Source organism: Macaca fascicularis, chromosome 18 (genome assembly GCF_037993035.2).
Source record: "Macaca fascicularis isolate 582-1 chromosome 18, T2T-MFA8v1.1".
NCBI classification, from domain to species: domain Eukaryota; kingdom Metazoa; phylum Chordata; class Mammalia; order Primates; family Cercopithecidae; genus Macaca; species Macaca fascicularis.
Genome location: NC_088392.1, coordinates 22,586,223 through 22,611,444, shown reverse-complemented (window position 1 = coordinate 22,611,444; position 25,222 = coordinate 22,586,223). Strand labels below are relative to the sequence as shown.

Below are 25,222 nucleotides of genomic sequence, written 5' to 3'. Positions count from 1 at the left end.
GTAGCCAAAAGTCAGGGCTCTGACTCTTAAGATACTATAAGCCACTTTACAACATAGGAAATAAAGATTATTTAAATGACTATATTAAGATGTTACTCCTTTGCCTGAAGAGAAATCACAGCTTTTGAATGAGCATAGTTAATTCCTGAGCCCTCAACTGTGGTACCATCACTCTGTTTCATAGATAAAGCATTTGAGATTTAAGAAATCCTTGCCCAAGACCACTAAATATTAAGGGACAAACCTTCTGACTCCTAAATTGAGGATTTTTTGAGAATGCCATCTGCCTGATTTTATACTCCTTGATAGGAGTGTCAGTTCACTTCCCTTTCTGCTCATTGTACTTCCCCACAAAAATTTGTTAAATCATAATTAGACTTTTCCAAATGCCAACATAGGTCGTTCTGGGGTTGTATGTTAAAAGTATCTAGCCAATAACTGTCACCTAAACCACAGCAAAAAAGAAAAACAGAAGCACCCTGACTCACATTCTGACAAAAGTCACTTGGAAACCATGTTTAGTTTGTGCAGCATATCCCTAAATGGTTTCCCAAATGCAGTATAGCTGTTTTCAGGGGTGAAAGCCACACTCAAAGCTGATTAGTCCTCATCAGTTCTAGGACTTTCCCCTGTGCTGTGTAGACATGATCTGATTTTTCCATGGATAATCTGAGAAGTGAGAATTTACGGTTTATGATTCATGAAATTCTCTTGAATGTTGCCTAAGTATACATAGAATTTCAAGTGTATTGTTTGCATTATCTATATTCATAAATTTATCTTCCAGGCTGTTCCTTACTCCAGAGAGTTTAAGCAGAAATATGACTACTTCAGGAAGAAATTAAAGAAACCTGTGAGTAATCATGCCTTCCAAAAATGCTTTGTGTTAGTCATTTGTAAGTTACCACAGTTACTTCAGTGAGAACAACTTGGTTGTTACTTTTAGATGAATGCTAAAAATATTACCTTCCTTTTCTCACTGCACTTTGATCCTCCTGGTTCTGAAATCTGAATTTTCTTTTTAACAGAAATGGTAAGTGAAGATTAACTCAGTATTATGTATCAAATCACCTGAAGGGTAATTTCGTATGTAATACATAAAAAGACAGGAACGATTTTTATGGGATATGAAATAATTCAGAACCCTAGTCGCAAAATCTGGGGAAACCCATTCAGTTATGCACAGTTATCATATTTAATAAACCTGGATCCCAGTTAGAAAAATGTTCAGGTCCTTCCTTGCAAATGCAAAAGCTTAGTTTCAGCTACAATATTTATAATATAAAGTTATATTTAATTATAGTAATTGGCAGTACTAGGTGCAAATGTAATTTTCTGCTTATAATTGTCCCTGGCAGTTTCAAACCTAGAAACTCTAAAAATTTTTATGGGCAGTGTTTTAAATTATAACATTAGATTTTCTAATCACTCACCACCCCCAAATTGTTCAACATTGCATCTTCTGTTTTACTTTCCAATTCCTCCTTAGCAGTTTTCTCTTTGGTTTTCTCCATCACTATGGTTACACCTCTAGGGAGGGGGGAGAATCAGCTGCAGCTCAGACCCCCTCCGGTGGCCTGGGCTCTGTTGCCATTTCTCCCTGCCTCCTCCCCTCAGCCGGTTCCTCCTGCCCAGGACGTCTCTGGATGGGGCACAATCTCTGATCTCATTTAGGAGTTTTGGTCTCTGTTCCAAAGTCCTGATTCAAGAGCTCATGGATAACTACTATTGAAATGATTATTTGCCTTCAAAACTTAGATGAATACTAAAAATTCCACAATTTTCTTTGTGAGTCACGTCCCCTGGTAATGATAATGACTTTGTGGTCATCACCCAGGCTCTCTGACTCTCACATAGCAGTGTCTGCTACCCGGAAAACATCTCTGCAGTTTCATTCTTACAGCCAGACCAAGCCTGGATTGCCTCTTTGCAGGAGGCAGCTGCCGCAGCCTTGGTCAAGCGAACCATGCTTTGGGCTGCTTTCCCCACACTTGGCATAATCAGGGTCCCGCTCCCCATGGCTGCAAAATGGACTTGAGGCACCGTGGATTATATCTACCACCTCGCGGCCCTGCCAGAGTTGAGCATGGCCCCAGCCTGGCCAGGTGGGGATTATTACAGGTTTTGATTACCTGGGCTAAAGTCTCTTGAGAGAAGCAACAGGTACAGTTGACTGCCTTTCAGTTGCCATATGCTGGAGGAGTGCCCACAGTTGTTTATTAAAGGGGGTGAGGAGGCTGTTCTCCTTCGCAGCAGAGTTTCTGACTTTCCTGAGCATCGCTAGCGGATGCCGTGTGTCCATCGTGACACAGCGAGGCTTTCTGTCTGCAAGGGAAAACCCCTGAAGGAGAGACTCTCAATTGGAACCATTTGTCACTGCTCGTTTCTTTGAGGACTGCCAACTTTCCTACCCTTGGTTGTTGTTTTTATTAGAAAACAAAACGTGTATTTACTGTGTGTGTTTTCTTTTGTCTTTTGTGTAGGCTGATATCCCCAATAGGTTTGAAATGAAACTTCACAGAAATAACATATTTGAAGAGTCCTATCGGAGAATTATGTCCGTGAAAAGACCAGATGTCCTAAAAGCTAGACTGTGGATTGAGTTTGAATCAGAGAAAGGTCTTGACTACGGGGGTGTGGCCAGAGAATGGTTCTTCTTACTGTCCAAAGAGATGTTCAACCCCTACTACGGCCTCTTTGAGTACTCTGCCACGTAAGTATATGGCCACACCCAGAGTGTGTCCCCCACTGAGACAGTTGTATGAATTTAAACAGAATGAAAGAATAAGCAGCTCACCAGTTCAAGATGCAGTAAGTCTGTTGAGTTTATTCTCTCCTCACCCCACAGCCCCTTGCAAGTCTAGAACAGGTTCTGACTCTACCTGGTGAAATAGTGTACTCTGTGAACATCTAACATTGATTTTTTTTTTCTTATCTAATGGGTTCATGGAGTTGAAATTGAAAACGTGGATAATTGTGGTAAGGAATAGGAGGCGATTTTCATTTGCAGTGTTCAAAAGGAGGACTTGTCAGTGTTAGAATGCAAAAACAAAAAGGTGTTTTTTGAACAAGAGTTGTTTCCGAGGTCTCTGGGTAAAGGCAAATTGTAAGGACTTTGAGGACCTAGGACCATGCCCTGCTCCTGTGAGGAAAGAATCAGGTTTCCCCTTGCATTAGGATTTCATCATTGCCAGGCTTGGAAACTGAGGCAGACTAAATTGCTTTCTGAGCAACCAAAGATCGGCTACTTCCAGGCCAGCCATTCCTTCTTCTGAATCCTCCAAGGGTTAGGCTGGACCCAAGCCCTCAGTAGAATAGTCACTGACCTTGCTGAAGGGTATTTATCATCACTTTAACCCTGGGCCCTAAGGGGACGTGGGTTCTCCCACATCTCCCATGTGGTACCAATCTCCTGGGGGCTCATTTGGAAGGCAACCTCAGTGCATTCTTCTCAGTTGCTCTAGCCAAGAATTGCCCAGTTGGTCTGTTGTTATTATTACTGAGTCCCATGAGAAAGCCCACTATGGACAATTTATCCAACTACTGAAGGTGGAGGGCAGGGTGGGGAGAGACAAGATCTTTACCTCTCCTCCACATTTTCAAAGATACCCCCCTGGAGGAAACTGTCTGTGACCCCGGTTGAAAACCACTGATCCACATAATTGTGAACCAAGCAAGGTCATTTGGACAAATCTAAACACTTGCAGGTTTGCCTCATTGAGAGAGCCATATCCTGTTCCTAATCCCCTTGAGGCCTTTTCAGAGCAGAGTAGTGGTCAGAAGACAGACCAAGGGTTGGGCCCATAGCATACATCTTATGGCCAAGCCAAAAGCCTCTGGAAGGAATTAACCTTCCTTTATCACAGACACGACCTAAAGTACCCACATCATTGGGAATGCCTGCACAGCCCCTTTATTATGTGGAGTTTCTTATCTCCCCAAGATATTTGGCTGAACCATAGGAAATAGACACTTTGTGGATCAGAAACAGTCAAACATCAGCAGTTTCTTATGGTTTAATTGACTTTAAAGTACACATGCATCAGCTTCCATGGTGGGTCATGGTTGAGCAGGTGGTAAGTCAGGTCCTCTAGCCCACACCTTTTCCCACTAGGTACAGAATGCTTGCAAGGACACTGTAGAAATTGAGTGACAGGTGGCAAAGAAATATGCAAAATCTTGCATTTGAAAGTGTGATTGGTCTTTTCTTCTCTTTCTCCTCAAAAGGGACAACTACACTCTTCAGATCAACCCTAATTCAGGCCTCTGTAATGAAGATCATTTGTCCTACTTCACTTTTATTGGAAGAGTTGCTGGTCTGGCCGTATTTCATGGAAAGCTCTTAGATGGTAAGTCTTGAAGTAATAAAAATAGGTCAGTGCCGCTTGTGGTTTGCTGGTAGGTGTCTTATCTTTTGCATCATGAGTTTTTAAGCAAAAGCTTCACTGGTTTACTCATAAAGTATTTTTATGTTTCGCCCATAATGGATGTGCTTTTCTCTGGTAGCTTATTTTGGGCACTGAAGACATAATGTCTACACACAGTTAAAAACAAAAGTTTTTTTTTTTAACTTCATTGTAAAGCACAGAACATTATGTATTTATACATTTGTATGTTTTCTGGAATAACTTTACTGAAAGCAAGATTTGATAACAGATGGAAAAACTAATTGAAAAGTTAATTAAAATGATCTCATCCATCTAATATTGTGTGATTATTGCATTTGTCCCCAAATTATTTTTTTAATTTGAAGGGACTAAATAATTTCAAAATAATGTTACCACTCAGCTAAGACATTAACCCTGAAACAAATAACACAAAATAATTTCATTCTTATTTAAAGCATGTAAATCATGGAAGAATTTCAAGGTACCTTGAAAGTTAGAAGTCAAACCCTCTACCTGGCATTATCTATAGGCTTGGAGACTTCTAAAAGATTTGGCCAATTCAAAATAGCGTCCTTAAGAAAACACTACAGAAATCATCAGTAAGGAAAAAGCATCAGAAATATTTTTTAAGAGCTTGGAGGTAGAGTGGTTGAGGATGGGAAGAGGGAGAGTAGAATTTGAGATTAACATTGCAATAACTTACAAGAAAGATATTTCCAAGGGAACTGTGTTCATTGCATTTATGGAGCCCTAGCTATTCTAATAAATAATTTGTATACCCTCTGTACTTTTCCCATGAATATGTTTTTACTGTTAATTGGTAGCTGATATTGATGCTCTGATTGTAATGCTTTATTTGGTGGGAGGGTGACAGTAAACACTTTTTTTCCTCTAGAAGGAAACTAAACCACATACTCTTTCCATGTATGTATAGTGTGAATATATTTTAATTTCCAGCTTTGTAGTCTTGCCACAGATTATTTCAGCCTGCTCAAATTCACTCTAACTTTCTCAGAAGGTCAGTTTAGTCACCATATGCAAGTGAGAAGATGCTGTTAGTTGCTACAGCGTCTTTAATACTCTCTATAACAGGGGGTATTAGAGAAGCACAAGATATGATCCTGACCTTAGTCAGCTTATATTTTAGTGGGGGGAAAAGAGATGAGAACAAAACCAGAAGAATCACAGTGATAGTGTCCGAGCAGAAGGGAACACATTGAGTCCTCAGAAGAGAAAGTGACTTGGCCGGCGGCTCGGGGAATCTTTCCCAGGAAGAGCTACACCTCGGAGGTGGGGTAGCATTTGAGCATTCAGAGGCTGGGATCATTTCAGATGAGTGAGGACTGGCCCAGAGTCCAGGCTCTGTGGAAGGAGATGGGCAGAAGCAAGAACCAGGGTCTCTAGGAGCTGGCTAAAGTGACCCCCATGAGAGTGATCACGATATAAACCTGGAATTGCACATTTAACAGTCCACGTGCACATAGATGGGCCTAGTCAGCAGTGTCTTCAAATTTCCCACAGATGGGAATGTCCCTGTCGGCAGGGCTCATTCTGCACATCTGTCCACTGCGCCCCCTGGTCGGCTTCATGCTTTTACTTCCCCAGACAATGGAGTCTGTTGGAGCCTTTATGGGGCCACACTGAGCCGGGGAGAGTTGGCCTGTGCTGCAGAGGGTTGGTGCCTGGTGGGCGGATAAAGGAGCAGAAGCAGGAGCCTGGGGTGCCAGGTCTGGTGTGGTCAGGGCCCCCTTTGAGGAGACGTGTGATGCCTTTAGATCAGGTCAAATGGAGGCCCCTGCAGGATGCCTGCATGGGGGGAGGTCGACCTCGCTGCTGTTGCCTACCTGAGGCCTCTGCCATCCCTCCCCGGGAGGTTACACAGGCCCTCTCCGTGGCCTCCCCCATTTCCAACCTGTCTCCTTCCTGTGCTTTCTCCCCATCGCTGCCCGAGCAATGATAACAAAAGACAGATGGAATTTCACCTGGTCTTCATTGACTCACCACTGCCCTCAGAGAGCACCCCAACTCTCCAGCACCCCATGTGGGCTGTGCACTGCCGGCCCCTCCTCTGGCCTGTCTACCTGCCCTGGCAAACTGCTGGCGAGTCCCCAGGCTTGTGGCTCTGCTTAGTGTACCCTTTTCTTCCCCAGTTCCTATGCCTGATTTGCACTGTGGACTCTGCTTGACCTTGAAGCTCATCTGTCACCTTCCAGAGGCCTTTCTGGCCCCACTCTGCTGCGCCATCTCTCTCAGCGCAGCCGCCCTCCTCTTGCCACTCTCCCCCGATCTCGCCGCCTCACTCGTGCAATACTGCAGAAGGCCGTTGGTTACTCCATCCTGGTTTCTCATTTACATTGAAAGCCAGTTAATCTTTTCTTTCATGCTCTGATAACGTAGCAGTATCAAAGACCTGAAATTAAACCCAGTGTTTACCGTATTTTAGGTTTCTTCATTAGACCATTTTACAAGATGATGTTGGGAAAGCAGATAACCCTGAATGACATGGAATCTGTGGTGAGTAAATGCAGGTCACACACTGGCCATCACCAGGCACTTGTGTCTTATGGGAAGGTATTGGAGAGCCATGTTTGTAGTCTCAGCCACTTCTATGGGTGTTGCATTCCATGTGAACAACAGGAGACATTTAATTGCTTGAAAAGTTCATTGATCTGTCTAATTCTTGTAATAAGTAAATATTATTGTTCACATTTCCTGGGACCATGGTACCTAGGGTGGATACATCCAAATCCCAGTTGCCTCTGCTTACCCGGCACAGGACTCGTGTGAACTTACTAAATCCAAGAGACAGCTGAAGATCTATGGTAGCCTGTGTTTCCCATAAAAACTGCTGCTACTGAATGTTTAGAGCTTCATCCACTCTCCCTCTGTTTCCTGACCTCATAAAAATGGTAGAGGCAAAGGTCAAAACAATAGGAAGAATATCAGGCAGACATCCTAGACATGGATGAGTGACGCCACAGCTCAGACAAGTGAACACTCGAGACGTTCTCCAAGTAGTGATTTGGGTTTTCATGTTGCATTTAACATTAATTTTACCTAGACCATTTTAGAGTTGGAAGGATTTTTTTTTTTTTTTGAGACGAAGTCTTGCTCTGTCGCCCAGGCTGGAGTACAATGGCGCGATCTTGGCTCACTGCAACCTCCGCCTCCCGGGTTCAAGCGATTCCCCTGCCTCAGCCCCTCAAGTAGCTGGGATTACAGGCACACGCCACCATGCCCGGCTAATTTTTTTTTTTTTTTTTTTTTGTACTTTAGTAGAGACAAGGTTTCACCATGTTGGCCAGGATGGTCTCGATCTCCTGACCTCGTGATCCTCCTGCCTCATTCTCCCAAAGTGCTGGGTTACAGGCATGAGCCACCACGCCCGGCCAGGATTTTCTACAAAACAAAAATTGATGTTCTTCTTATAATATACTTCCGCTTCTCTTTTTCTTTTAATGTACCTATACCCCACATCTACCTCCAGAGTGTATGCGTGTTTGCCCACACACCAGCACACACATGGGCCACTGGGAAGCGTGTTTGTCCATTTGGGGCATTTGCAGCACATTCGTGTTTGCTCACTTGAGTTAAAAAGCCCCATGACGTCACCTGGCTGTGATACCAGCTATATCTTGGGCACGGTTGGGTAGATGAGCTGTGTCCTCGGCCCTGACCAGTGCTGACTCAGTGTTTCTGTTCCTCCTCGTATGAAAGGAGAGGAAGAGGCCAGCAGTGCCCTTGAATCCGCCGCTGGTTTGCCAGTCATGGTGGGTTGGGTGCACACCTGTGATTCCAGTCTCCATTTTCACCTTGTATTTGTGCTTTCTGCTGCTTCATCATACAGTGATGAAGAGCATAGCATACATCATATATCATAAAGAGCATAGCAGTTTCTCTTAATGTCTAATTTTATACCACATGCTGACAGTTAGTGCCTAAAATACAGTGCATGTATTATTTTTACCCTCTTCACAGCCCGTCGTGTCCCCAGCAGGAGAGACCGTGGAGGGACCAGGGACAGGCGCTTAGGCCTGTGACTGCTCCTCTGGATTCTGAAACCAGAGCGGCCACCCTTTTTGCTGACATTAACCTGGAGAGTGATCAAAGTGCAGGAAAGAGGATAACTTAAAACTATTGGTGTTTCTTAGTTGGAACATTATTTTACTTATTTATTTTTTTGGAGATGGAATCTTACTCTGTTTGCCAGGCTGGAGTGCAATGGCACAACCATAGTTCACTGCAGCCTCCATCTCCTGGCACAAGCAATCCTCCTGTCTCAGCCTCCCAAGTAGCTAGGACCACAGGCAAACACCACCATCCCTAGCTAATTTTTTATTTTTTTGTAGACATGGCGTCTTGCTATGTTGCTTAGGCTGGTCTTGAACTCCAAGCCTCAAGCCCTCCTCCTGCCTCAGCCTCCCAAAGCCAAGGATTACAGGATTATAGGCATGAGCCACCAAGCCCAGCCTAGAACATTCTTTATCCTTCCTATTTTCCTCAGATATTTTCAGTCTTTTTAAAAACTTTATTTATTTTTTATAAAGACAGGGTCTCACTATGTTGCCCAGGCTGGTCTCTTTAACTCCTGGACTCAAGTGATCCTCCCACCTTGGCCTCCCAAAGTGCTGGAATTACAGCCATGGTATTTTCACTCTAAAATGATAGAAAGTATATTGACCAGCCTGGCCAACGTGGCCAAACCCCCATCTCTACTAAAAATACAAAAATTAACCAGGTGTGGTGGCACACGTCCATAATCCTAGCTACTCAGGAGGCTAAGGCGGGAGAATCAGTGGAACCCAGGAGGCAAAGGTTGCAGTGAGCCAAGGTCACGCCATTGCACTCCAGCCTGGGTGACAAGAGCGAAACTCCATCTCAAAAAAAAGAAAAAAAGAAAGTACACTGATGTCTGTATGTTAAATTTTGTAGACCAATACAGCAGCTCCATGCATCATCCAGAGTAGATACCTTCCACTGTGCATCACCAAGGACAGGATTTAACTGCAAGCCCATTACAACTAAAGTAGTTGGTTTGTTTATATTTCAAATTAAAGAGGAAGGTTTGGTTTAGGTGGAGCAGGAAACATTGCATTAGTGACGTATTTCTTGAGCATCCTGCACAGAATTACATTAGAATGTAATTATTTAAAGAAGTCAAACAAGTTTGTATTTCGGGGGAAAAAATGCTGAATTTTCACTCCTGTGTCATTCTGTAGGATAGTGAATATTACAACTCTTTGAAATGGATCCTGGAGAATGACCCTACTGAGCTGGACCTCATGTTCTGCATAGATGAAGAAAACTTTGGACAGGTACGTGTGGGTAACCCTGGGAACTCTTCTTTAGCTTTCAAGGGGCACTTTCTTCTTGACAGGTTGTAACACAACTTTGCTGGACAATCGGAAACAACCAGCAGGAGCTGCAGGTGTTGATTTTCATCTCATTGCAGCAGCACCTTCTTGTCATGCCAGGAAGCCACACTCCAATTACAACCATTTCACTCTTCCAGCAAAATTACAGAAATTCCAAGAGGCCTTGGGGGCCTGAGCCGGCACCTCTTCTAATCCAAAGCAAATGTGAATGTTTCATTTGTACCTCGGTTTTAGAATTTAGGTACTTAAAAAAATAGTGCGATTGTTGACTTAGCAATGTAAATACATCACCAGGAGTGGATGATGCTGGAAGGGCCATTGGTTTTTCTCTCTGTTTTATGGTTCTGTTGTCATGGCGACATTTGTCTTGTGGGGCTCAGCGTGGCATGCTCAGGTTTTTCTACCATTCCATCTGCTTTGCCCCCACGCTATTACTCAGGCTGGATTAATCCTCAAAGTCAATTTCAGACTGGTCAGCAGGGATTTGGATGGGCCACTAAAAGTGGATTTCAAAGATAAAGTTGCCTGCTTGGAATTCTCATCATCCTAAGGATCTATACGATGTATCTGTCTCAAATCTGAAGCCTTTGCTTCGTCTGCCACTCAGTAATAATGGTGCAGCTTGGGAGGTGTTCTCAGGATATTCTCCGACCCTGGTACCTGTCCTTCCACAAAAGCCCCGAGGTATTTCCCATCTCTCAGACTAAATCTCCATGGCTATGAAATTAATTAGACCATAGAACTAATTGTGATGGTTGCCCTCTGAAAAATGAAATAGACGTGTTCTTTATTGCTAGATGTCAAAGATTGCTAGAGAATCTTTGAGAAAAGTAGCGGATGCCACTAGATATAAAGGATTTAATGACTGAGGGTAAAAATGGTTGGATAAGAAAATAATCACATGAATATCACAATCACTTGTTATTCCCATGTCCTGTGTTTGAGCCAGGAAACTTCAGTCTCTAGTGTGAGTCCTGGCATGGGTGGAACTTGGGGAGTCCATAGTGCCCCTCAGTGGCTGGGCGAGGCTCAGAGAAGGACTTCAGGCACCAGAGGCAAGAGACCTTGTGGCTTAGTGTAAATGATCAAGTCCTTTAAAAATCTCCTTTTTTCCCGCCTCCCCTTCCGCCCCCCCCGTGTTATGCTTTATACCTAAGAATCCTTACAGACAGACGGACACTGTTCTCCTGCACGGGGACCTTGTGATGGAGCAGGGAGGGGTCTTTTCAGCTGCTGCCCCTCTGGGTCTCCAGCAGCCTCCCCAGGACCAAGAACACTGGCTGTCTCCAGCCCTGTCTGCCTTCTTCCTCTGCTGCCTTTGACATGAATGGCTCACTCCCCCCAGAGACGCCTGCAAGGCACAGTGCCTTTCACTCGGGGCTCTCACCCCTCCCCGCTGGTCTGCAGTCCCCTGGAAGTGCATGGTCCTCTGCTGGCCCTGTGGATGCAGGTGTCATCCTGCCAGCTGTCCTGCACCCGCTGTTTTTTTGTCTTACCCTTGCCATCTGGATGTCCTCATCCTGCCCTTGGCTCCAGCTGCTTCCGTCTCCGTTCACCACCAGCCTCTTATCTCAGGCCCACATCTGCCTTCCAGCCTCCAGAATTCTCTGGTCTAACGGCCTCCTCATCTGCTTCTCCTGAGAGGCTCACAGGTCCCAGTGCTAAAGCCACTTTTTCCTCCCCAGCCCCCACATCGGTTATGGTTTCATCAGTGCCACCACTGTCGCCTCCCACCTGACCCTTGGGCATCCCCTCAGAATCTCCCTCTCTCCTCATGCCATCTCCCTGTGCCCAGGTTTGCTGTGCCCTGTGACTCCCCGTCCTTGACACGTCCCTGTCTGTGCTCTCCCCTGGCCCATGCCCCGATCACTTCTTGACGGCTGTTCTCACAGCCTCCTGTCAGCCACTCCCTTTCCTGCTTTGCTGCTCTCTACCCTGTTCTCCAATGCCCCCACTCCAGGTGTGAGCCCCTTATGGAATATTTCTGAAATACAGCCCTGAAAATGTCCTTCTTCTACTTGGCCATCTTGTGACCTTCAGCATAAACGAAAACTTGTTAGCATGATCCAGACCTGCCCCCCTCTGGCATTACCCTCTGACTCCTTTCTGTCAACCTGTCAGCAAACAGTGTGCCTTCAACAATGTCCCCAGAGATGCCTCAGTGCCACATTGCTGCCTCGACAGTGCCGACTCTGTACCGATGCACTCTCGTCTCTCCCCCATCACCTCTTTCCCTGCTGTCCTCGAGGTATTGACTGACGTACTGTGTGCTGTACGCCCCCTGAGGTCTTCTGGGTCTCTCCAGTGCTAAGCATGTAGTTGATGCCTACTAAGTGCTTATTGAGCAAACGAATGAGGAGTGCTAATCTGGCTTATTGAAAATGTGAATAAGGTTCTAAGTGATAGAAATCCTAAGTGTGAGAAAACAAAATCAGTTGAGTCATAGTGGCCTTTTTTAAAAAGCCGGACCTATTGAAGGGTCTGAAACTGCCAATTTTCAAACAATTAGACATGGTTAGTCACCCTGGAAGTATCTTCCTTTCATTTTTAACATATGAAGGAAGGAGTGGAAGTAAAGAACTAAGGAAGATTTTAAATCAGTCTTGTGTGTTAAATGCATTAAAAAAGTCTTTTTGTGGATCCACTCATAGAAAACCATATGACCAAATTAACCCAATTCAGAAAACTATTCACAATGCCACAGTCAGAAGCAAATGATCTGGGAAACCTTCCTAATTACACTGAAGTGTAATTGTTTCCACCTCATAAATGGAAATCAAACACAGGGTGTTGGAGTTTTTAAGCAGGCCTCTAATGAAACTTCGGATGATCGTTCAGGCTAGATCTTCATTAAAAACAGTTCTCAGACCTCCTCGTTTAATGTTGTGAATTCTTCTGACTTTGGGGTAGGATCAAGTAGAGTAATGCACTAATCAAAATAGACCCACGAGATGAGTAAGATAAGAATTAGGTGCCCAGTTTGTTACATTACTGCCTTGCCTTTTTAAGAGAGCTATCCTTTTAACAGGGAACTCATGTATTTATTTTGCACGCTGGGAAGGAATTTAGAGCGAGTTAAGCAGCTGCGTATGGATCTCATCTCCCGTATCCAGTCCATCAGCGAGCCTTGTTCACACACCTGTGAAACCTTTCTCACTTCTATGCATTCTCCCGATCTCTTCTCTAACTCACACCCAAGTCCAAGCTCCCATCTTCCCCACTAGACCCCCGACTGGTCTCTACGTCCAGTTTGGCTCCCTAAAATGGCAGAGTGGTCTTTTTGGAATATAAAAATGAGCGTGTCCTTCCTATGCCAGAAACCTTCAGGGGTTTCCCCTGCCCTTGAGCTAAAGACCCCAACCTTACTTTGTCCCACAAGGTCCTGCATGGCCTGGCTCTCCCCGCTCCTCCTCCAGACTCACTGTGAATCAGTGTGTTTAGCGCCTGTCTCTGCTGCGCAGCTTCCTCCCGGTGATGGCAGCCGCATCCCTGCCCTGTGCTCACTCACTGTCATGTACTTCCCACCAGCACATTGCCTGGTGCATGGTGGGTACCCATAGTTGTTGATGTGGAAATCTAGGCATTAGCACGATGCCCGGACAAGCCTCTCGCTTCTTTGGCCCTCTGCAAAACTGTTGACTCTGACCCAGAAGGAAGCCCATTCCTCCCCAATGCCAAACAGTCAAGTCGCTTCCACAGTGGGGCAAAGCGAGTGCAGTTGCTATGGGTTGAAACAGACACGCAGTCAGCCTTCCACGGTGTTTCAAGCTTTTTTTTTTTAATTTCACAGTTAGAAATATCAGACCATGAAGTTTGGTAGCTGTTCCTTCATGTAATGAAGCTGCAGCTGTTGCCATTATTTTGCAATTTGTTTTCTTTCTGATCGGTAAGAATCTGGGACTGCTGGTTTCTAGGGCCTAATATGAAAGTTTCCACTAAAGAAATGTCAGCATTTGAACTATGATCCCGTGCCAAGCAGGAAGAATAAACCATACCCCCATTCACTGCTGTGCACACATACCCGCCCCCACCAGGAGGAGGGACCCTTTTAGGGCTGTAACAAGTGAAAATTCTTGATTGCAAGTTCAGCAGAACATCATCTGATTTGGTTATGGGTTTGTTTGTTTTTTGAGACAGTCTCGCTCTGTCACCCAGGCTGGAGTGCAATGGCAGGATATCGGCTCACTGCAACCTCTGCCTCCCGGTTTCAAGCAATTCTCATGCCTCAGCCTCCTGAGTAGCTGAGACTACAGGTGCACGCCATCATGCCCGGCAAATTTTTGTATTTTTAGTAGACAGGGTTTCACCATGTTGGCCAGACTGGTCTCAAACTTCTCACCTCAGGTGATCCACCTGCCTTGGCCTCTCCAAGTGTTGGGATTACAGGCGTGAGCCACCACGCCCAGGTAATTTTTGTATTTTTAGTGGAGACAGGACTTCTCCATATTGGCCAGGCTGGTCTCGAACTCCTGGCCTCAAGTGATCTGCCAACCTCAGCCTCCCGAAGTGCTGGGCTTATAGGTATGAGCCACCATGCCTGGCCTGATTTGGTTGTTTTGAAGAGGTACCAGAAGTTTCGAGAGGCTGTGCAGTAGTTGGAGGGAAAGCATGGGCAGCAGCCATATAGGAAGGTTCTTTAGGATCAGGCCTGGATCAGGTTGAGCCAGTCTCCATAGGAATGATCACTCCAAGGGGACAAAAATGGATTCTTGGAGGAGATCATCTCAGACATTAAAGTGGTTTGTGGCCCTCCCAAAAGCCACAGCACATACCACAGGTGTACTGTGGATCTCTCTGTTAAGATTTCATGGAGAGAGATGGGCCATTGGCAGAAAGAATCTAAAAAGGCTTTTTAGGGGGCAATAATGAATTAAAACGTGGAGAAACACTTGGCGGGAGGCAGTGAGTGACAAGGCAGAAACGGTCAATATGAGGGATAGGGCAGAGCATGTCCTGGCTGAAGTCAGAAGGAGCCAGACCAAGAGCCCAGAGCTGGAGGTGGCTCCCGGGAGGGCTGAGGCCCCGGCCCCTCCAGGCCAGTCAGGGACACAGAGGGATGACACCTGGGGAGACGGGAAGTCGGAAGGCTGGTGGGGACTCACTGCCTCCCTGCTGTTGGTAGTTGCGCTGATGTCTGCTGGAGAGGCTGGAGAGGATGAGGAAGGCCTAGTTGGTGGAGTGATGGGGGTGCAGGGCACTGACTGCCCCTGAGGCCATGCCCTGCAGGATTTGTGAGCACCCATCGATGGGAGTTTGCCCAGCAGTGCTCAGTTTCCAAGAATGGAGTCTGACAAGCAGACAAGCCTTGTTCCGCCGAGTTCAGCATATTCGATGTGATCCAAGCTGTTTCTCAGCAGCTTCCCAGGCAGCACAAAGCATCTATGGAGAGTCAGGGAGATGTATGGGAATCTGGTTGTTAACTGGCAAAGGCAGGGAGTCCCCCAGAGGTTCCTCTGATCTCTGTGAGGAAGAGAGCCAAGTTTATGCTGGGGCCAGTAGACTTAAAGAGGAATTTTTCTACTGCAGTGTTTTCCCGTGAGCCCTTGCTGAGCACCTGCTGTGGCTGGGCACTATGTTCTTTGTGTGGGGTCCTCCAGGAGCCCAGGCACAGGAGGGTGATGGCCCAGAAAGCCCTGGGAGGGCGGGGTGTGCGTTTCGTGGCTGAAGGTGACAAGAATCCACCCCACAGAGGAGGCTCTGCAGACTGCTTGCCAGGCAGTGGGTCCCCTGGGTGCCAACACCAGCTCCTTCTGCAGTTTGGTGTTTCTCCTTGGTCACCTTGCTGGGTCTCTGCCTCCTCCGGGATGCTGTCCACCCTCATGATGCGGCCAGGGTGCTGCCGCAGCACCTGTAGGAGATGTGCAGGGCGGAAAGCAGCCCCTGTGTGACGCTGCCCCGCCTTCTCCTGCTTACGGCTGACACTGTCACGGTGCCACCTGGCATTCGGTGCTGATGACATACAGTCCCTCCCCTCCTATGGTGGCAATAGCTGACATTAAGAAGGGGCAGATTTGGGGAAAAGGAGAACACAGGCTGTAGTTAGAGTGAAGGTCAGGCAGGAATGGAGGCCCGCGGGGAATCTGTGTGCCCGGAGGCGAGCGTTAGAATCAGACAGGCTTGGCGTGGTCCCCGCTTCTCCAACTCCCATGGAGCCTCGTGCCCAACCAGCAAGGGCTTGGGGGCACCGGCCAGTGGCAGTGAGGCAGTGTAGCGGGCTGGACGATATACCTGCACTGCAGGAGACGGTCTCACGATCAGCCCCTGACAGCCGGTCTCAAAAGTGGAATTTGAAGAGTGGTCATTGCTTCTAATGAAAGTGTCGCCTGTAACTCATGAAAGTGTCACCTGCAACAAACCCTAGAAGGATGCATTTCTGTACCACTGAGGGGTTGAGCCGGGAGGAACCAAAATCTGGGGACTTGCCCCCTAACTTAGTAGCTTAGAGAGCAGAATTATAAACCCTTCGTCCTGTGGCCCTCCTTGGGCCCTCCCCTCACTCTCCCACAGAGAAACCCAGGGTCAGAATCAACCGTGAGACTTGACGGCTGCCCACAGGATGATTTACTGCTGTGACCTCATTTAGCATGGTAGTATGGGCCCATTTTTTCGTTTCTTTCAAAAATTACTAGTTTATCTGATTATAAAATATTAACCTTAAAAATAAAGCCAGTATAGGCCGGGCGCGGTGGCTCACGCCTGTAACCCCAGCACTTTGGGAGGCCGAGGTGGGCGGATCACAAGGTCAGGAGATCGAGACCACGGTGAAACCCCGTCTCTACTAAAAATACAAAAAAATTAGCCAGGCGCGGTGGCGGGCGCCTGTAGTCCCAGCTACTCAGGAGGCTGAGGCAGGAGAATGGCATGAACCCGGGAGGCGGAGCTTGCAGTGAGCCGAGATCTGGCCACTGCACTCCAGCCTGGGCGACAGAGCGAGACTCCGTCTCAAAAAAATAAAATAAAATAAAATAAAATAAAAAATAAAGCCAGTGTAATAAAAATATGTAAAATAAATAAATGTCACTTATTCCCAGTATCTCAAGAAAACTCAGGATTAAAACTTTTATTTACATTTTCCAGAATTATTCTTTGTAAGCACAAACACAGATTTTTTTACAGAAGTGAAATTCTACGCTGCATACATTTTCTTTATTATTAATTAATTAATTATTTTGAAACGGAGTCTCGCTCTGTTGCCCAGGCTGGAGTGCAATGGCATGATCTCGGCTCACTGCAACCTCTGCCCCCCGGGTTCAAGCGATTCTCCTGCCCGAGCCTCCTGAGTAGCTGGGATTACAGGCGTGAGCCACCACTCCCAACTAATTTTTGTATTTTAGTAAAGATGGGTTTTCACCATGTTGGCCAGGCTGGTCTTGAACTCCTGACCTTGTGATCTGCCTACCTCAGTCTCCTAAAATTTTTATTATTATACTTTAAGTTCTGGGATACATGTGCACAATGTGCAGGTTTGTTACATAGGTATACACATGCCATAGTGGTTTGCTGCACCCATCAACCCATCATCTACATTAGGTATTTCTCTTTTTTTTGAGACAACTCTTAATGCTATCCCTCCCCTAGCCCTCTACCCCATGACAGGCCCCGGTGTGTGATGTTCCCCTTCCTGTATCCATGAGTTCTCATCGTTCAACTCCCACTTATGAGTGAAGCTGGAAGCCATCATTCTCAGCAAACTACACAGGAACAGAAAACCATTTTCAAGTTAATATATCACACATACCTTTTCATGTCACTAAGTATCAGTCTATAGCATTCTAATAACTATGCGAATTTTATTTTGTAGACGTGCCGTTTATTTTTATCCATGCCCTGTTGGTAGACGTTTAGGCTATTTCAGTATTTTCTATGTAAACATATAATTATGTATAACCGTGGAATACTCATATAGATAGATAGATAGATAGATAGATAGATAGATAGATAGATAGATAGATAGATAGATAGATATCTGTGAGAAGGGATATGTAGTTTTTAAATTGGGATGCCTATTGCCAAATTATAATATCTTCAGAAAAAGATTGAAGCAATTAGACTCCCTCCCACAGTGAAAGTGAGAACCAGTTCCCTGCATTCGGCGACACTGGCTTATTTTCTCTTTGGGTGCTGCTTTTGGAGGAAGCAGAGTGTTCTCCTCCTTAGCCCTCCCCTCCCCACTTTGTCTGTGGCTGACCCGCTCATTCAGTAGCTCTCTGGAAATCACAGCTTTCAGGCAACACCAAGGAAGGCTCTATGATCAAAGAAAGAGGGCCGGATGAGTGCTGGAAGGAGTGTATTACAGGGATCGTGGATGCTTATGTACTTCACCTCCCTCCCTTTCCCTGCGCAGGGGGAAAGGGTGGGAGAAAGATTCCGCTTGGGTCTAGCCGGGCTGTACCAAAAGCCTTCTCAATAGCAACGCCTGGGCTGGGATTTATTAACTTGTCATTGATGTGCATCTGATAAGAAAACTGTTACTGAAGGAACAACAAGGCTTTCTGGGGAGGAATAAATGGGGAAAAAAAGAAAAGCCAACCTGGGTTATTAACACGTAGAACAAAAGGTATGAATGAGCATTGTCCGCGCACCTCTGAGAACAGCCACGAACTGCGGTGTTTCACTGTGGAAACATCCCCACCCCACCCCCGAGTGGAAACCGTTTGGCATCCTCCATCCCCGACACGGCTTGTACGGGGCAGGAGCAGATGACCCCTGGGAGAACATGGAATGCACTGGGAGGATGGCAGCTGGAAAGGGAAATGGAGAAATGAAGGACGTCAGCAAAACCGGAAACGCAGCAACAGGATTAAAATTCACATTGGGCACAGTGAAGACTTCAGTTGACTTTGCAGAAATGGAAAGTGTAGTGGAAAAATGAGATTCCTTCCTGAATAAAGAGAAAAAGAGAATGTAGAGGGACTGGATGGATGATGAATGTGTTTTACGTTGAAAAGCCATCTCAGTGTGAATGGGAACAAGAGCCAGTGCATGGAGAAGCCGCATGAGAGACACAGGTGCGAGTGCTCGGGTCGGAGGGGCTCAGGATCTCCTGGGTGCAGGTGGCAGGACCAAGGAACCCCTGGAGGCAGCCTCTGCCAGAGTACAGCATTTATCACAGCGTGGAACCTCCATCCCTCCTGGGTACCACCCTAACACTTACTCTAGAAAACCCTCTCCCCCTGCTTGGTTTACTCTGCAGGCAGAGGAAAAGAGACTTACAGGGAATCCCACCAAAATAGTGGCATGGCTTTCTTTCAGTAGGAGAGGTGTAGGTGGTATATTTTTCCACCTTTTTTTCCCCAAAATTTCTACAATGAGAAAAAAAAATTTATTTTAAAATAATAGGCCTTTCTCCCTTCCCTCACACTGGTTACTGCTATATAGGGCATGATGGTAAGCTAGATCTGGGTCAGAGCATAGGAGAAAGGGCTGCCCTGATTGCAGCTGCTTTATTCATGATGGTGGGTGGCACTAAGGGAGGAAGCTTCGGGGCAGATGAGCAAGGAGAAGGCGTCCTATGCAAATAAATGTCTTCAAAAACCAGATAAATCTGTCTCTTCAGCCTGGATCCTTAAGCTTCTTTCTTGTCTTTAAGTATCTGTTTGCATTTTTGAAAGAAATACCATGCATCCTTTTTTATAACTAGAAAATATTCAGAAACAGAATGCATTAGAATTTGGATTTCTGGAGTCTTGATGGGTGTACCCTGTTCTTTTCTCTATTAAACATAATTAGTGTCCTGATAAATGAATAGCAGATGAAAAAATGTTGCTCTTCATTATTGCTAATACATGAAGAATAATTAAAAGTCATAAGTAACCATAAAACAATTCGCCTTTAATGATAGCATCTTTAACTGTGTAACATCCTAGCAATTTGAAAGCCTCATTGGACATTCTCTTGTGCACAGAGCCCATCTGCTGGGAAATATTTCTGAATACATGTTGTCTTCCTTTTATAGTAAGACATTGTTACTCTATAATAATATGCAAGATAACTTCGTGATAAGTAATTGTTGTTTTATCTTTGTAATTACAGACATATCAAGTGGATTTGAAGCCCAATGGGTCAGAAATAATGGTCACAAATGAAAACAAAAGGGAATATATCGAGTACGTATACACATATTTACTGCCTTTTTTTTTTTTTTTAATAAATTGAGCAGCATGTTTGGTCACTGTCCCTTGCTGAAACAGCTCATGCATTTATTATGGGCATGAGTTTATTGGTCAGTTTTCAACAATATGAGTTCTTTTTTGGCTTGGGCTCATGGGAAGTTGAATATGGGATGGGATGGAAAGTCTGTCTTGTATCATGACTCCATTGAGCTGCCTATAAAGGAGCAGAGGAGGGAGAAAAGGTCTATGTTATTGAGTAATATGGCAGATACTCTTTTGGAATATGTGGATATCAACTAAGATTTAGAATTGCAACAGAGGGCCACGGTGTCAGTGACCAGCGGAGCAAAATTAGGAAGCAACGAAGAAAAAATACTTTGTCTCTCTCCCAACAACTTTTCCATAACAGAAATGTATAGAAATAATTCAAATGGATAGGAAGAATTCAGCATGTGCAACCCTGTGGAATTGTTTCTGGTATTTGTAATATTCTTAATTCAATCTCAGTCTCAGAGTGGAACAAAACGTTGAGTCCTTTTGGAAGTCTAGCTCTTAAGTGATTCTAAGACATTTGTACCAGGCAGAAGTTTTTGCTCTGTTGGGCACATTACATTTTCTTTTTTAGTGTATATGTGTGCTTCAAATGCATAACTCTGGGATCTTCCAAGGAGATCCCCTTGTGCAGGGGTGAGGTGAGCACTGCAGTGTGCAGTTTGTGGCTCCCTTGTGGGTCGCCGCAGTGGCCTGAGTTCCTTGTTTGCATTCAGTGCTTCATTTCAACAGGCTGGGCTCCCTCCTTTCTTCTCATTTGGAATTGGTCAGAGGTCTTGAATTCAGACAGCTCTTGAATTGACTGTGGGTCTTAGCACCTTTCAGTGTGATCTGCAAAGGAAAACCTACTGTCCTTCCTAATTAGGAAGAAACGGAGCCTGTTAGAGTCTCTAGTCAGAGAGGACTGGAACTATTACAAGGCAGACTTTTTTCCACTCTCAAGTTGAAAGTGAGAGTGGAAAATTCAAGTTATGCTGAATACATAGGCTAGAAATAAGATACATCAGTTCTTACCTGGCCACATTAATTGGCACGCTTGTTCTGAATTTGAACAATCTTAGCTGATGACACCCTGGCAGACACCATTGTCTTCCTTCAGAAAGTACAGACTGTGTGGGATTTAAAAAATATTCTAGCCCAGGGTGACCCAGGTCTCAAGTCTGAGGACTCTGACATGTGTGGTATGTGTCTTGCACCATTCTTTGCGGTTCTTTTAGGGTTCAAACGTAGTGGGAGTCAGGGCCAGGCAGGGTTCCAGCTAGCTTTACTTTTAAAAGTGTAATCGAAATCACCAGCTGCTCCCTGATACCTCTGCTCCCCTGGTGCCAGAAGAATGCTGTTGAGCTGATCACTGTAGCCCAGGAGGTGCCGCCTGAGAGGCTGCACAATGGTTGTGCTGCAGGCTGGTCCTCAGGGCCGTTACCATGGTTACAGTGGTACCACTCCAAAGGTGAGAGCCCTTCAGAATGATGGAATGCCTCAGATGACACCCAGAGTAGATTTGCCTTGTGATCAGTTATGCTGTGCATTGAACACTGTCACAGGGAACTTGGTTTTGGTGAACTTCAGTTGCATAAGGAGGTCTTACCATTCATCTTCTAAATTTTGGCATTAAATTATGAGTGCAAATCATTTTGCTGATAAAGCTTGTATGTTATTGTTGAATATTAGCACATTGGATACGAGAATGAAATATTAGATAACTAAATGCATTGTCCTGAGTACTCTTTACAAATACATATACATATATGTGGTATGTAGATGGGTGTGTGCATCTTATACACATATACCTGTGTGTTCATACCCCATGAACTTTCCCCTTTTCTCTATGTTGTCACATTTTAAAGCAGTTGAAGCATATAAAGCATTTTAAAGCAGTTAAGCATTTAAAGCAGTTTAGGTCAGCCAAACCTTGATGTGGGGGAAGCTAATTATTCTTTTGAAATCTCCAGTGAGATTTTAGGTTTTTCACAGGTGTTCCAGGGAGTCTTGAAAGAAGCCATGAATAAACTAAACAGTGGGGGCGCAGAGGAGACCCTCCCCTCTGCTCTGCTGTCACGGGTGGAGGAGAAGCACTCCCTGTTGTGAAGAAAGCAGTGAGTGCTAGTGATGACAGAGGTGGCTCAATATTGTCCTCTTTTCTCCTGCAGCTTAGTCATCCAGTGGAGATTTGTGAACAGGGTCCAGAAGCAGATGAACGCCTTCTTGGAGGTGAGCCTTGCTGGCCAGGGTTCTCTGCCGTGTGCCTCTGGTCCTGGGTCGAGCGGGGATCGCGCTTCTCCTTTGGCTGGTGTGGTGGAGCTGATCATGCACTGAGAGACAGGGGCGAGGCTGGGGACCCCGCAGGAAGGCTGGGATCGCACAGCTCACGCCGCTGGCCAGTCTCCAGCACGAGAGTGTTCAGCTGCCGTGCCGCTACCTCTTTTTCCTTTTCACGGGTTCTCCTGCTTGACTTCTTATTTTCATATTTGTCCTGTTTAAAGAGGACATTTTACAAACTTGATCTAGAACCATTGTCTTGAAGTTTCAGGTGGTACCCAAGAGAAGGCTGTCTTTTGCTGCAGTGACAGGTTCCAAGAAGCCCGAGGGCTCAGAGCTGAATGATAAAGCACAGTCCCCGCAGTGCCTCACCACCCTCCATGGATCACTGCTGCCTGGGTTTTTTGTTGTTGTTGTTGTTGTTGAGACAGAGTCTCGCTCTGTCACCCAGGCGAGAGTGTAGTGGCGTGATCTTGGCTCACTGCAGCCTCTGCCTCCCAGGTTCAAGCAGTTCTCCTGCGTCAGCCCCCGAGTAGCTGGGACTACAGGCATGTGCCACCACGCCCGGCTAATTTTTGTATTTTTAGTAGAGACAGGGTTTCCCCATGTTGGCCAGGATGATCTTGATCTCCTGACCTCATGATCCACCCACCTCGGCCTTCCAAAGTGCTGGAATTACCGGCATGAACCACCGCGCCCAGCCCTGGGCATTTTTTTTTTAATCCCCTGCCCTTTTTCTTTGTGGCTATATTAGTAATCCATTGCAGATTATTTTCTATACAGATACATGGAAAACACATTTTCTTAAGCTTAGTTTTTATTTTATATCCAGCCACCTCATGACAACTTTTACCCTGATACAGAGCAAAGCAGGCACTGCCCAGATCCAACTTTTTAATATCAGGGATGCTCCCAGGCCCCTAGCAGAGGGTGAGGGATTCATCATTTTAAACAGTATTCCACTTGGACCAAAAGTGAAATTCTTTCTTAAATCTGATAGTATCCATTACCTCAGAGATCACACAGGAAACGGCCTCGCGTCCACGTGACTGGTGTTCTCTGCACTGAGGCAGAGCTCTTGGGGCGATTATTTCCCTTCACTCAGGCACCTACACAGGATGAGTGAAGCCCGGGCAGCACACTCAGAAACAACTCAGGGCCTTAGGAACTTAAAATGGGGGGGGCAGAATGTCAGGTTTCGTTCTTTATTTAGATAAGAAGTCCCAGGAAGCAGATTCCTGGGCCCCACCACAGGCAGTCCACACCTTCAGAAACACGACTTTGGCAGTGCGCAGGGCCCAGCAGAGCTGAGCTCGTCCTAGATCACGCCATAGTTAGTGGTAACCTGGGAACTGGAGCGTGGTTTTCTGGGCGCACAGTCTGCACCCATCACCCGCCTCCCTCTGTGTTTCTTCTCCATGCCTCCAGGACGTTATTTTTAAGTGTGTCTCTTACACATCTGTGGCCTGTGCATTTTAGGGCGCACTGACTCACAGCAGTGTTATAAATGGCTTTTGGAATCCACCTGCCTACAGTAGCCAGTATTCTCATCAGGTTTCAAAAATTACTCCACTACTCGAATCTTCTAGATTCTATGATTTTTCAAAACTTTTGTAGTGACTGTGCTGTTTTTACTGGAACTATAGTTACTTGATACTGTCTCTGACGTAGGAATCGTCAGGAGAGATTGCATTTTTTTCTGGCTTACGAGAAAAGTTTGTTTTTCCTGTGAATTTGTTTTTTTTTTCTTCAAGGCAATAGGTGTTTAAGATGATTTTTTTTTTTCTTTCAGGGATTCACAGAACTGCTTCCTATTGATTTGATTAAAATTTTCGATGAAAATGAGCTGGAGGTTTGTATTATAAACATTATTTTATGTAAAGTGGATTTTTTAAAGTATTTCTCATTACAAGTAATATTTTAATATACTTGGATCCATAATGTCCTAGAGGTTAACTTTAGATGAATTCTATTACCTGTCTCTTATGGGGCTTGTTTGCCCATGTGGTTCTATTACATGTCTCTTATGGGGCTTGTTTGCCAATGTGGGAGTAAGAACAGCAAAAATAATCCACTGTAGTTGCCTTGCCCATGAGAGGGTGGTTCTGGAACATGCCTGGTGAATAGAGACCACTGAGCAGAGCTGGGATCATGGCCCTAGCACCAGGCGAGGCAAATCGCCACAACAAGTAGAAACAAGGTTTGCAGTAGCCCTTTGGACAGCAGCAACCTGCTTACACTCCCAGACTGGCCAAGTGTCCTCTGCTGCATCCCCATCCACCCCCACCGTGGCAGCCAAATGGGGGTCTTGGCCACAGGGTGGCCATAAGCATCTACTTGGGCCTGTAGAACAGATGTCTCGTTGAACTTGAAGTGGTGTATGTTGAGTGAGGAAAAATACCAGAAGGCAACAAGGTAGTAGCAAAAGGTAGTTTAATGATTGTTTAGTTCAGCTTCTTGGTGTGACATAGATGAGCATGAGCAACAGCCATTTTAAAAACAAAGGAATATCTCGCCCTTTGTTGTGTCGAGAGAAACAGGAGGAAGACTGTGTCTGTTGAGAAGCTGTTGGTGGGACTTGGCTGTTTGCCCCATCCACATCCAGTGAGCGTTTTCCGTAGACTGGCTTTCTATACTTTTATCTCAAAACGGAAAGTTCAAGATCGATATGTCTGTGGAAATCATATACCTCAAGCCTTTCCTCTTATAGGTGGGAAAGTGAGGCAGGGAGCAGCTGGGTTTACCCAGCAAGGTTTTGGCACAGTCAGGCCTAGGAACTGTATTTCCAGGCTTCTGGCTTAGTTCTGTTTCCATTTCATTCTGGTACCTTTGCAGGAATTTCTTCCATTCGTCCACAGGAAACCTCCCCTGATGGAGAGTTGAGTAATAAGAACAGCAAACCTTAGACTAAATGCTAACTCGAAGACCCAGTTATGCCTTAGTATTGGCATATGTTTGCCGTTCTTAGGCCTCTGGACAGATCAGATGAGGTGATTTGTCATCACTGGAATTGACTAGCCCGGAGGAGAGAAGTTCT

General features: G+C 45.5%; 1 protein-coding gene across 50 annotated transcripts in view; it reads left to right on the top strand.

The window, feature by feature from the left end:
• Positions 1-25,222, top strand: part of NEDD4L (NEDD4 like E3 ubiquitin protein ligase) — a 368,857-nt gene that overhangs the window by 330,157 nt on the left and 13,478 nt on the right. For all 50 annotated transcript variants that reach the window (XM_074022439.1, XM_015439728.4, XM_074022435.1 and 47 more), the window contains 8 exons: positions 788-853; positions 2,484-2,713; positions 4,228-4,349; positions 6,832-6,902; positions 9,608-9,703; positions 19,796-19,869; positions 22,077-22,137; positions 23,978-24,037. In XM_074022439.1, coding sequence (XP_073878540.1) covers positions 788-853; positions 2,484-2,713; positions 4,228-4,349; positions 6,832-6,902; positions 9,608-9,703; positions 19,796-19,869; positions 22,077-22,137; positions 23,978-24,037 — 780 coding nt within the window. The remainder of the gene's footprint in view (positions 1-787; positions 854-2,483; positions 2,714-4,227; positions 4,350-6,831; positions 6,903-9,607; positions 9,704-19,795; positions 19,870-22,076; positions 22,138-23,977; positions 24,038-25,222) is intronic.